This window comes from Drosophila innubila (assembly GCF_004354385.1).
Source record: "Drosophila innubila isolate TH190305 chromosome 2R unlocalized genomic scaffold, UK_Dinn_1.0 1_C_2R, whole genome shotgun sequence".
Taxonomy (NCBI): Eukaryota; Metazoa; Arthropoda; class Insecta; order Diptera; family Drosophilidae; genus Drosophila; species Drosophila innubila.
In genome coordinates, this window is record NW_022995374.1 from 13,756,230 (window position 1) to 13,770,539 (window position 14,310).

General features: G+C 33.4%; 2 protein-coding genes across 2 annotated transcripts in view; one reads left to right on the plus strand and one right to left on the minus strand.

The window, feature by feature from the left end:
* Positions 1-11,843, minus strand: part of LOC117783870 (potassium voltage-gated channel subfamily H member 8) — a 61,686-nt gene extending 49,843 nt beyond the window's left edge. The window contains exon 1 of the mRNA XM_034621427.1: positions 11,716-11,843. The gene's annotated coding sequence lies outside the window, so the exon portion shown is untranslated. The remainder of the gene's footprint in view (positions 1-11,715) is intronic.
* LOC117783871 lies at positions 6,313-9,272 on the plus strand. The gene has a single exon (XM_034621428.1). It carries the CDS (start codon positions 6,330-6,332, stop codon positions 9,063-9,065), a length of 2,736 nt encoding a protein of 911 aa, XP_034477319.1. The 5' UTR covers positions 6,313-6,329; the 3' UTR covers positions 9,066-9,272.
* Positions 11,844-14,310: the final 2,467 nt, after the last annotated feature.

A 14,310-nucleotide genomic window follows, 5' to 3' on the forward strand; every position in this document is an offset into this window, starting at 1 on the left:
GCTTTATTTAAGGCCCGACGGCAATTTATTGCACACAATTAAATCTTTAAGCTTCTGTGCAAATTTCCATTAAATCATTTTCACACACATCCATATTAAACTCAATGCAAGAGTCGACAAGTTGCTCGAATTTGCCAGCAGCCCATTAAAAAGTCAATCAAATGTAAACACAAAGCGTACTTAAAAGCTGTAAGAAAGCGCAACTTGTAGATGCCCTATGCAGTTGAGCATCAGATTCTCAAAGAATAACTATTTTTTTCTATGAAAATACTCAAGTATACTTGTGCCAAGAATCTAGAAAAATAGGCATTAAATATAAATTTCTACAGACCATTATAAAACTGAAAATTAATCAATATAATATACCTTTAATGTCAGATAAAATTGTCCACAATTTGATGACTACAGGGTATAAAAATGCAATAAGACAAAACTCAAGTAGTACTCAAGTACTACACTTGAATCATTTGTCTATCTTCTACAGATGTTTCTACTTTCATATTTGGCAGACCCTGAAATTGCATACAAATTACCAAAACTAATATCAAACACCTGCAAAGTCTGTTTGCATTTTGTGTCTAAAATCAGCTAACAAAATTATATTGACCAAGTCAAAATGTATTTGGTTTATTTGGCACATTCTCTCATGCCTTAAGAAGCTTCAAACAAAAGTCAAAGTGAAACAAGAACATGTGCTGATTAGTTACAATACACAACATGTGCTATTTTTGCTTATTTCCAGTTCATAAACATTGAACGTCTATCCATTGATAGCTCACAAGTTCACATACATGTTTCTCTTTCTAATACACATACATATGAGTTTGTTTGTGTGTGCTATTTTAATAATAAATATAGTCAAGTTCATCAGCTGCCTAATTGCGCATAAGCTGCAGCATCCCCAAGCAAATTAAAGTACTAAATTAAAAGAGATACGCGGCCAGACGAGAGGGTGCAAAAGAGAATCATAAGAGAGGTCTGAGAGAGCTCTTATGAACGCATTCAGGCGAACTCAGTGACTAGATAATATGCGTAAACTCTTATATGCCTAGATAGATAATAGCATATGGTAGTAAGTATGTAGGTATGGTGTATTGCAAATCTGTAATGTAAATCGATTCACGGTTTTATGACCAAACTTAATGATTTCAGCACTTTTCACAACAAAGCAAATGCAATGGCAGCTTGAAGAAGCAATGAAAGAGCAAATATCCAAACTAATACCTGTACGAGTTGAGCAATGGGGTATGACACACATATACATTTATTTATTAATTCAATTATTAAAATAAACATAGCTTGGAACTAGTGCCAATATACAATCACTTAATAAATAAAGTTTTTATTTACTTTATGTTAGAGAACTGACAAGCTATGCTGGTCTGCAATGTTAAGCTTAACAGCAACATGTTATGTAGCTATTTTTCGCTCAACTATGCGAACTTTAAGGATCGCTTACATTATGTTGTTTAACAGACTGCAAGCAAACCGCAAGCTATGCTAAGCTGGCACTCAATTTTAACGTGTTAACATAAACATGTTATTTAGCTATTTATCTCTATCATACAGCCATGTTAATAGCAAAATTTTCTCTGTTATTGAGTATTTCATAGTCGTGCTGCTGATGTTATATTATTTACTACTTCTATCGCAGACATACTAATTGTTTGCAATTATGCTTTGAGCTGGCTTCACATTACAATGCACTGTAAAGTATGGCATAGACGGAAGAATTCGAAATGGAACAGACCGTTAAATAAGCACGTTCGAGAGCAGCAACACTCAACACTGCAGAATTTAATGACCAGGGCTACGAAAGCAGCTGCATAAGTATGATGAAGGTCACTCAGAAAGACACTCAAAATGGCGCACTTTAATATACCAACAATGTTAATTGCCATTAAGTAATTAAACATTTGCAACTCGTTGCAGTGTTATGAAACGTCATACTTAAGCACATACTTAATATATATTTGGCCATTTTGTTAATAGTCATACAAATAAAAATGTGCCATGTATCATAAATTAGTTTGTTGCTGTGCAAAAATGTATTTTATATTAATTCGTGCATTTTTTATGTCGCTTTTTTAGCTTTTCTGTTTTTTTTTTTTCTCAGTATTTTTTAATGTTTATTCAACATGTCCACGAGCTTTCGACTTTTACCTTTCGGCTGTTAATATTCAAATTAATTGCTAATAAACGAGCATCGGCTGTTTATATTCGTCAGGCAGCGTCATGGCCTCGTTTTTGTTTATCGCCTCTGCCATTGATTCCAACACATGCCATGCAAAAATTAAATTGAAATTACCTTTATCTGCCGCCTTCTGCAATCAGATAGCTACAGAAAAACTATCCAAGCAGAAACAGAGGCACCTGTGTTATTTTAGCGTCAATATGCTTTATGCACACACGACTCACAGAGTGTAAATAAATAAGTCCCTGCAATAACAAACATTACCCTTTCCCGCAAGCATCAACGAATTATAATGAGTATCTGAAAAGTGCTCAATTGCAAATTAATGCCTACATATGTATTTATGTACATCTGAGTGGGTGTGTGCATTTGGACTCTGTTATGTAAACAACATTGATCTGTTTAACATAAACAAATGCTGTAATGATACTTTAACATACTTCTAAGATCAATGAACTGTCAAACCTACTTTAAAATGGATGTAGTTTGATTTATTTTAGAGCTGCCGGCGGCTAATTACACTTATGGCAATGAAACAAAAAATTTATTACCTATTAAATGAATAAAGCAACTAATAACACTTGGAATTTGCATAATTCAAACATTTTAATCCAATAAATTGAATCGCAATGAAGAAAAATAATTCAAGGCCCCCAGAAAGTAACTACCGTTAAATACTTTTAACATGCCTGTAGCCACAACAGGGCTTAGCGGACAATTAACAGTGGTATAGAGTTTCAGCAAAAAATTCTAGTTCTGCAAACGACTTTAACATAACAGACAACATACTTTAACTTTACAAAGGTTAATAACAGAGCACAATAATTTTGAGCTGCAAATATTTATTGTCGAAGCATTACTTCAACATTTTAAAGAAGAATTGTAAAGAAATCATTTTTATGAGTAAGTAAGTGATTTCCACAGAAAAAAGAAATTGTTTTAAATATAATGTAAAAATTATACATGTTAACATCAAGGAAGAGACACATTCACTCTACGTTTTTCTCGTTTGTTCATCGTCTGAAGTAAAAATTGTAAATATAAAATATTTGTATTTTAATTTAATCAAAGTGCAGGGAATATTTACTATAGTCTTGAGCAAAACATTAATTTACTTGAAAACCTATCATACTTGTTCAGAACCTAGAGTCAAATTGTTCACGAATATATAAATTTACTGTCAACAAATTGCTAGTTTTGCTAATAGAAAGCGTGTCTAAAGTAATAAATAATTTTGTATTTGAATAGTTATTGCAAAATTAGCATGTTGTGGAATATGATGCTCGTCAATCCATATGAGGCCTTTGTACAGGCTAAATTTGTAAATGTATCCAGACAGGGATCTCTAGGCCAGAAGGTTAAAGGCGCTGCCAAACATATTGATCGGCTTCGTTCCAACGTGGAGAAACATCAGTTAAAAGATAATACTACATTCGAAAACTGGTGGAAGTTCTGTGCTAGTGGACGAAAGCCCGTTTTATATCATGAGCTACAGTGTCAGAGGAATGCCAATATAACATTTGTTGATCAAATTAAGGACCAAGATGCAGCGAAATTTTTAAGGATTTTTGACAGACCCGAACCAAAAATTATGCCAAAAATTCTTGAACCATATGACACAGAGCTAATGAAATGCTTTAAAGTTTCGTGTAAAGAGGTGAAGAAACGAAGACGAGCCAAACCTCCTCTTAAAGTCTGCTTAATACCAAAGGTGCCACAGGATGAGCCAAAGAAAATTCAGATAGTTAAAAGGCCAACAATACTTAAATATTATCAAGAGCCAATCCAGGAAAATCCACTTTTAGGTAATCCATTGCACTTTATAAACAAGAATTTATCTGATGCACTATATAAGAATCCAAATGAAATTCATAGCAAAAAGTTAATCAAGCTAGTTGATGAGATGCTAGAGAATAAATCGATTGATAAACTAAGTAAGATGGTGCTTAGAATGTCGAGGCAGAAACTAATTGAGCAATCGGCCGATAAGTCTGATGAAAAGTCGGTTGACAAACTAAATAGCACATTAGATAACAAATCAGATAATACACCGGGCAAGACACTAGATGATATACCGGATAAGACACTAGATAATACACCGGATAAAGAACTATATGAAACAGAGGACAAAAATCTAGGTAATACAGCGAATGTCAATCTAGATGATTCAACGGATAAAAATTTAAAGCATACGTCGGATAAAAAAATAGAAAATAAAGCGGACAAAAATCTACATGATACAACGGATACAAATATAGATGATACAGCGGATAGAAATCTAGGTGATACAGCGGATAGAAATCTAGATGATACAGCGGATACAAAAATATATGGTGCAGTGAAAAAATATGAATATGATACACCGAGAAAGAAACCAGAGGCTACGACATTTAAAAAACCTGGTAAGCGACAGTCGAAAAAGTCGCACAAGAAAATAGGTGATAATTCGGATGAACAATTGGATGAAATGCTAACTGATATGGATAAATACCAGCGGAAGAAGTCACAGGAGAGAGAACATAAAGAGAGTGAAAGTGACAGTGAAAATGCAGAGCAATCTCGTATCGCCCGTCGTTTTTCTGGAAGTGACGCGGCAAGATTTGATAAACGAGCAACTCCAGGTATTTCACAATTAAGAAACAAAGCGCAATCTTTGAAACTTGGCCGTTTTCCTGTGGAAAAGAAAAATTTCGGACGGTTTTCAAAATCAAGTAAATATTCCTTACGCAAATCAAAGAATTTAAGCCACCCTCAACCCCATAAGTTTGCGACCCAACGAAAACCTTTGGATCGGAAATTCCATGAAAAATTAGATGCCATTCACAAGTCGAAGCTTACTGAACCAATTGATATGAGTATCTTACCACCCCTGAAAGTAAGTAGGAAATCCATTGGAAAGTCTGGAGTCAGTTATGGACGAAAAACTATTTCGGTACCTGCAAGCTTCATTTCGGAAATAAGTGAAAGTGTACACTCGGAAGATGATAAAATGCCACAACGTAAGAGATCTGATTTACTATCGAGTTCAGCATCGAGTGTCTTTTTGAGACGGATGACAGATGAAGATCGGAACTCTGACATTGTGTTTGACAAAATGCGAAGATACCCGGCAATGAATCTCGATAAACACGTTAATGCATTTATGGGAGCTATTAAATTTGACAAGTTTAAAAATGAAAATTTACCCAAAAATTGGCCAAGGCCTTTTGAATCGACACTTGTGCAAAAGTTTAGACAAGAGAATCAGAAAAATTTTCCTAAAAAGAGGACGCTAGTAAAAACGAATGATAAAAAAAGTCGTATTTCAATGCTTATGAAAACAGATGATGGAAAAAGTAGTATTTCAATGCCTATCAAAACGGATTATAGAAAAAGTAGTATTTCAAATTTTAAGAAAACGAATGATAGAAAAAGTCGTTCTTTAATGCTTATGAAAACAGATGATAAAAAAACTCGTATTTCAATGAATATAAAAGCGGATGATAGAAAAAATCATATTTTAATGCTTGACAAAGCATCAAGGAATATTGATAAAAGCAGCGCTTCAAAAATAAAAGGAAAAGTCATGAAAACGTCATCGAAAACCGCTTTCGATTTACGTTCTACAAGCAGCTGTGAAATCTGCAGTAGTTTCTACAGAACGGAACCCGATCAGCCCTATATGATTGAAATGAGAAAGCGTCTGAAACAGGAAGAGCTAAAGAAATATTATAGATGTAGATTGACGCCCACAGTGACATCGAAAACATTATCAAAGTGCAAAGAACCGAGGAAAACTTTATCTTTAAGACAACAGCTGATCATCTGCTATAAAATGCTCTCCAATTGCCGATATATTATCGATAATAAGCTAAAACATAAACAAAGTATCGAGCGTTGTCTGTGACCTTTAATCTCAGCTATGTTTCAATTAGTTTTTGACACTCAGTTATCAGACTAGTTGAATCACAGTTGAGATTAAAGACATGGAAGCGCAGCAGACTTTTAATTTAGTATAAACTAAGGACAGAAAAAGATTAATTTATTGTTTATTAAGTGTACTATGTTTTATTAATCTAAGCTAAATAAATATACAAGTTTTAAAATAAAGTTCTCATATAAAAAATTTTAAACTTTCCCATTGAGTCAAAGCAAAATGACAGGCCTTAAAAATGTAAACAGTTCTTACAAACATTTTGAGAGAAAACTAACAAAAAGAAGAATTAAGTTCAAAATTGCAAGTGCGAAACCAAAAAAAAGAAAAAAGATGAATATTTTACAACCATTATTGCTGGATCGCAGCTGTCTGGTCAAGAAGATGCAAAAGCTGTCACCGCTTATCGATAAACTCGAATGGATCAACACGAATGATCGAGCCTTTCAAGCCTATTGGAGCTATTATGCCACAGGTTGCAAGAAGCGACAACAGGACATTCGACAGCGTATCGAACAGAATGCAGACTTTGTACAAAATATCAAAAACAAAAAGGCGGCGTCGTTCCTTAAAATCTTAACCCAAGACACGGCACCGATCGATGCACATAATGAACCCATCAATACCATTTATGAAGAGTTGCTCGAGTGCTTTCGCAAACCACCCGAAAAGAAGCGTCGTAAACGTGAGAAGCCATCCGAAATTTTCTGGCAACGTGAAGCCGACAATGCTTTAATACGATTGACAAAAACTCGAAATCCCTATGACATTGCCCAAATCATAGGAGAATTAAAAAAAATCGAGCAGTTGCAGTCCGTAAATCAAGCTTCACCATATCCTGCCAGATTTAAAACCCCCAGAGTAAAGTACGTAACTAAACCTACAAGGACATCTTCCCTTGAAAAGGACATAGGAATTGATGTAGATAAAACTACGGCAAAGTCACGGAAAAAGTCTACAGAAATAATAACTGAGGAAGCAACAGATTTAGCAAACACCAAACTTAGAAAAGATAGAAATAAAAATATTCGACTACAAAGAGCTAACTTAAATGCATCAAAACAATTTTATGTGGATGAAAAGTATCCAAAGAAGGAGATAGCTAAATTCCAAGACATACCGCTTCAAGAAACACCAGAAACTATATCAACTGAGGTAAAAAAGAAACTAAAGCAGAAAATAAAACCCAATAAAGAGATTATATCAACTGGGCTTAAAAAAGAACGACAGCAGAGAAAAAAAAGAGAAGAGAAAACGAAGACGAAGACGAAGGGAATGCCAATCAAAAAAGAAGTTCCACACAGTGAATCACTAAAAGAACAAGAGTATCTGCAGCTTAAAAAAGCTAAGAATAAGGAAATAACTCCGATAAAGAGCAGTTCAAAAATTGACTTACCCGATGAATTAATAAAAAAACATCATATTCTTAAAGACAGAAAATCTAGTGTAAGCAGTCGTAAATCAAGCACAAGAAATAGTTCAATTAGAAAAGATAGTTCTGGTGAATTCAAATCATGGTATGAAGAATTTGCCAAACACAAAGCTCAATATACTAAAAGTCGATTAAGATCCCTAATAAAACCAAAAAGAAAAAGTTCACTGATAAGTCAACAAGACAGTGTCGAAAGCACTACAACAAAATCGAAGCAACCAAAAAAAAAGAAAGAAAATAATCAGAAAATTGATATGACAGCTAAAATACAGCAATTTCAAAGAGACAATCCATTTTTAGCGAAATATTTCAAAAAATTTGGGCATAATATACCCCAAATAATTGATGATATCGGACCACATCAGGATAGTAATGTGGATGAAGAAGCCAGTTTGGATGATATGAATTTACATCATTGGAAACACTTTCCGACAGCAACTTTCATACCAAAACTTGTAGGCAAATACAAAGGACCCCCCTCACCCCCCTTTGAATCTCAATCATCAATCAACACAGCCAAAGAAGTGTACATGCCAAAAATTAAAAGACGTAGTCTGGAAATTGGTGAAGCCAGAATAGTGGATATTCCGGAAATACCGGAAGAAAATATACGTAAAAAAAGTAAAGCAAAATCGAAAAATAAATTTGAGCCAAAAAAAAAACACCGAGTGAAACGTATTGCACCAAATGCTTCAATACAAAGTACGGATCGTACTACTCCTTTGTCTAGTGAAGGAACTGTTAGAGACATGTCAAAATGGGACAAAATTTTTAAGCATTTAGATAAGTCGAATCGTTCAAATGAAACTGTACACAAGCCACAAGAACTTCATGACTTTCAAGTGGAGAAGCCACCGATCGGATTCAAGTTGACCGACAAGGAAGTCGCCTATAATAATCCGTATGAACGGGACAGCTTTTTGAGTCGAATATCAAATGCCTTTGAGTTAGCTAAAAATCAAATTGGTAGTAAAACTAATTTAACAATGACATCACTCAAATCGCAGGTAGCATTACATGCAGTTTTCACAAGAAAAAGTAATATATCTAGACTGCTGGAATCTAGTGACAGATCGAGTTTGTTTAGATTTCGTTCGACAACACATAGAATACCGGAGCCACCACCAATAATTATTGCCGATGTTGTAGCTGAGTTTCTAAAATCCCGCAGCATCGAAGCGATCTTTAAAGATATCTGTCCGAATTTGTTTAAGCCTCCCGAAGAGGACGACAAACTCAAGGAACCAATACCAACTAAACCGAAAATTGATTTAACTAAATGTAAGAAACACCCATCGAAATTACAGCTAAAACCCAAAGCTTGCTTAAACTGTGGTATTTGCAAGCAACTAATTTCACGTTCCTCAACTGGAATGCATCCCTATATGATTAGAATGCAATGTCAGCACAAAAAGCATGAACTACGTTCGTATTACAAACAGATGATGCTACGCAATTGTCAGCTGGCAAAGGATCTCCAGGCTCAACGACATCCCAAAGATCATTTCTGTCATATGATGTCTTAAAGTCTGGAATTTAATGACAGCACACGTAGCATTGGGTCAGCTTTTGAATAGATCAAAACATATGAAAAGTTGCAGAGATATTTCTTGAAATTTTCCACATGATTTGATCTGACAAAAGACTGACCAGCAATGCTACAAATCAATGACATTTCTTTGTATTATTTTGGATTTGTAATAAAACATAATGTCCCTTCTCTGTAGACCTCAGAATGTTTGCTCTTTATAAGAAACATTTTTAAACTGTTCTTTTTTTGCTTTTAAAATGCCATCATCATCACAGCAACTCTTTACTTTGACCCGCCCCCAGGTTAACCCAACTTTAACCCCATTTGTTTTACAGCATCACGAGTTTTATGTACTGATGGGTTGGCTTTAGTTGATATCCTGACTTTTTTCTATTTAAAGCATTTACAAGCCAGCAAACAAGAATAATCACAGCAAGCAAAACAACAAACTACAAAATGTAAAATAGGGAAAGCTTTATACGATGCTCGACTATTAGTTATGCTCTAATGTATAATAGTTTTTTAGCTGAAATTCAGTCTTGCAACAAAGGTAAGTTTCTGTGATATATTTATACACTTTTGGTACTTGTATATTAAACGTTGACTAAAAGAACATTAAAAATAAAATTATTAATTACAATTTGAAGTTAACAAATAAATTAAAGAATTTTAAACTTTAAAATTGAAACATAAAATATATAGCAGTTTTAGAGTCAAAAAGTTCTGTATCTAAATAAATATTATATATTTTCAGATACTTTCATTTATTACTTTTAGGTGTACTAAAATGATGATCACACTTAATATAAGCAGTACAATATTAAAATATAAAAAACTGTTATTATAGAGGAGCTATATAATCAAATGTTGCCAAATCAGATCTATAAGTAAGCAGTGTACTATTTTAATAATAATAATTGAATATTATTTTAGATTTCAGCTTCCTTACTGTCACATTTGGGATACCCCATTTAAGTAATTTATTTTTATACAGGGTATAAGGTTAAAATCAAAATACCAACAGCATATGCGAACAAAAACTCGGTCAAGTGCTTTAGATAGTTTTGAAGTAGAGAAGCAGAAAGAAGCATCTGCAAAAGCATCTATAAAGGATGTTTTATATTTATAAGACTTTAAATCATAATAAAAAAAGAAAAATGGGAATGCAAAATAGTTAGAAAAGGAAAAAACTATGCATGCTTTTATTTAAGTTTCTTAATTTTTATGTGCACCTAACGTTGGTTTATTGCTCAATTTTATGGATGCGTTTTTATAACTTTAATCCAGAAGTTGCTGCTGGCAGTTGGCGCTTAAAAGTATGCTATAGAAAAGAGCTTGTGGCCTTGGGGCAACGGGGAGCAAAGGGAAGCGGGGTGTTGGTGTTGATTCGTATTAATGCGGATGACAGGTGCGATGAAGGTGTGAAGGTGTGAAGGTGGCTAGGAAATTTCATTTACGGCCAATTAAAAGACAGCGGGCACAAAGGAAAATCTAAATGAAAACGGAAAATATGAAAATGCACATAAATTCCACATTTTTTTTTTTAATTTAAAACTTTGCTCATTTAATTTGCTTTATCATTTCCATTTTAATTGTTTAATTCACTTGCGACCGTCGCCCACTTAATTCTATTAAATATTTCTCGTTTTTCTGCGGAAACTGATATAAATACATTTAATTGGTTAACATGCCGCAAATATATACTCAGCACACATTTCTGCAGTTGCAAGTTAACCAAATTTACTGCGAATTAATTTACAGTTGCAGTAATTCAATTGAACGGATTTTTAATAGAACTGACAGCTGGGATTCATTTATTTGAACTGTTCAAGCGAAGCTTATACAATTGAGATATATTGAGAAAATGTGTCCTTCATGTTTTACGATTCAGAATGATTGTCAATTTGGATTTAACATTTCTCTTCCTTCCAGCGGTTTTTTTTTAGTTTTCTTGTAGCTTGCTTATAATTATAAGAATTTCTCTTTTTATTTCAAGTATTTATTTTTGTTGCGTAAGAGGAAGTCTGCACAGATCTGTACATTTTTTTCTTGCATTGATAAATTAAGTCATAATATAAGTTTATGCACCAAAGCACATATTAATGAGTTTTTCCTTATACGATTATGTAATTATTATTTTGCAAGTTCCAGGAATTTTTGTTATTTTTTATTTGCCAATTTCCGTTGGTTTTTGGAGGAGACAAATCACCGACAGCATTTTCATCTTTTTAACCTTTGAAATTTCTCAATCACATTTGGCTGATATTAAATTTGGTTGTACTTAATGCGGCAATCAGTGCAGCAATCGACCCACGTAAATATAATTATGGCAGCACATACTATATATACTGAGAGTAAGAAAAAGAGAGGGAGAGAAAGTAGCATAGACAGCCATCAATCAATCATACGCAGCGTGAACCGCAGCCATATCAGAAATGCTGATGATGCTTCTGATAAGCACACGCACCAAGCGAACCAACTGGATGAAATAAAAATCTCCAAAGAGTACACGCACACACACACAGCCATACACACACACACACACACACACGTCTGCCTTTGAAATGCAAATAAGTGTGTCGAAAGCGAATTTTGTACAAATTTTGTGCGAATTTTGTACACAAGTCGCAAATCAAAATGCACACCTACCTTTTAGACGTCTGTGGGAATGCGAGGGGCACGGTATGTGGTATTGGCCTTTAGGCCGCCTCTTCACCAGTTACTGTTGTTGTAATTGTTGTTGCTCTGTTACTTTTTTTCCTGTCGCTTGTTGCTTCTTATTTATTCTTTTGATTTTTATTTTTATTTATTTATTTTTTTTTTTTGGTAAACGAAACATACATTCAGTAAATTTGTTTGAGGTGGCACATGAAAAATAAATCAAGCAAAAGATACAGAGCAAAAGCATACGGGGAAAGACCACAAACAAAAATAAAGGAGCAAAAAAAAATAAGAAAAATGCGTGTGATACGATTTGCAAAAGATTCGAATTTTATTTGATTTTATATGCAAACATACATACTATATATGAGTTTGTTTCTATACATATGTATGCTGATTCTTTTCTGGCTTATTGAGCTGAGTGTCAAACATGGCAATGAATCTGTTGCATGAGATACATTTAGAGTAACAGTTATGTCTGGAGATGTGCAGTTCATGTGTGAAATAAATAATCTAAAAAGTCATTAATTTGTCTAAGAAGAATATTTCAAGGCTTTCTTTAATTAAAGTTAAAATTTCTTCAGTTTTTTTTAAGAATATTTTACACCTTTTGTTTTTTATTACAACTAATAACATTTAGTTCAAAAGTTCATGCCTGTATTTTAATTTTTCAATGCTCTACAAAATCTTCCATCTTTTTAGTTAAATGTTCACATATTTCGCTTGAATTAAAGAAGAGATTTAGTCTCCATTAACAGCATACTAGTCTTTATGGTTTTTTTTTATTTCGTGAAAAATCTTTTTGTTATTATATTTTTATATGTTTAATTTTAGAATCGCGTCGATTCATTCATATTTTTATTGCATTCAAAACAGTTTACGACACACACAATATTCTATTAAAATTCATTTTTATATATATGCAATATATTCTCTTGACAACAGCAAACTAGACTGTGTGATATGAATTCAATTTAATTTAATCAAATTAAATTCAATTGAATAATATCAATTTTTAAATATATTTTACTTATATTGGTTTCATTTCATTTTCGAAACGCTTTAAGATAAGTGAATATTGATTTAAAATTAAAAAAAAACTTCACAATTTTTAATGCCAATTTTCAGGCTTGAAAAGTTTTTTATTAATTTATCAGTCACGTCCTTGAGACCATCTCTAGTTACAACTGCATATGTAAGTGTTTGTGGGCATGTGCTATGTTTAAATGATGATATGATGATAATGATAACGATGATGCTGCTTTGCGCCTTTGTGCGTGTCTACATATGGTAATTTTTTTATTGGTTTTAGCTCATTTTCAACATTTTGTACACGTTTTTTGATTTAGTGTATCGTTGAGCGCCAAATCAGAAAATGATTTTACAATTTGTAGCTGATGATGATGGAACTTTGGCTTTAACACATTTGCGTAGGAAATCAAAAAATGCAAATAATATAAGATAATATTTTGGGGATGCTTATTTGATTTATGCCTTTATACGATTATATTCTCGCAACTAATAAATTATTCGATTTTATATGCGGCATAAATTATAAAATTTTTGTTTTCACTTTAATTTAAAATACATTTCTCGGACATTTCACATTGGAGCAACAATGTTGCTGGCAACAATTTAACATGCACTTGAACTGGATGCCTTGGCTCTTTCTCCCTCTTTCTCTCACACGCACACACTCTTCCTTTCTCTATGTGTATCACACAAGTTCACTGATAACGTTTTAGGTCCAACAAATTGTTGATTGATATGCGCGTTTGTCCGCTACCTTTAACTTGCCACGTCCGCTTTTCGAAGACACTCAACAGCAACTGTTGCAAATGTCGAAAAGGCAACTTGTGGCTGCTGCGTTGCAGCATCTTTTGCCCAGCACGCACAGAGCTTTTCCAAAGCTTTCCACATCAAACTGTTGATTTCGCCAGAGAGTGTCGAAGAGAACTTTCAAGAGCGGCACAGTGGACACATTAAGAGAGCGTGAATTTGCTTTCAGTTAATGCTGTTCCATTCATTAGTTGTTAGTCTTTGTCTATATTAGTTGTACTACTAATAATTTGCTAGCCTTTTAAGTAATTACTTTTAATTTGGAAAAGTTTTCATTTTTCAGCTTCAACAGTTTTCAGCTTCTTTAATATTAATGCTAATGTTAAAAAGTTTTCCTTAGCTTGTAAGCTTTAATGCATTCTGCCGTTAAATCTTAACTAATGCCGGTTTTACTTAACTTTATCTTAAGTTTAACCTTGATTATAATTTTCTGATAATTATTTTTAATGTTTCGGGTAGTTCAACTGTTTGATAAAGAGTCACAGTGCTGCCAGCTTGTTGTTTTAGAAATACTAACTGGTTTAAGCTGCATTAATGTTCGTTTTATCATATTTGAGCTAAGTCTAAACTTGATTTTATTTTTTGGAAACCAAAGTTCCAGTTGAATGTTATCAAAAACTGTCTGACATTAGTAAAGTACTTAGTAGTAATAAAGAGTTTAAGCGTTGCCACCTTGTGGGTAAGACTTTACCAATTAAATTTCAGCTTCAAGTTTATTTTAACATTTACTCAAACTTTTA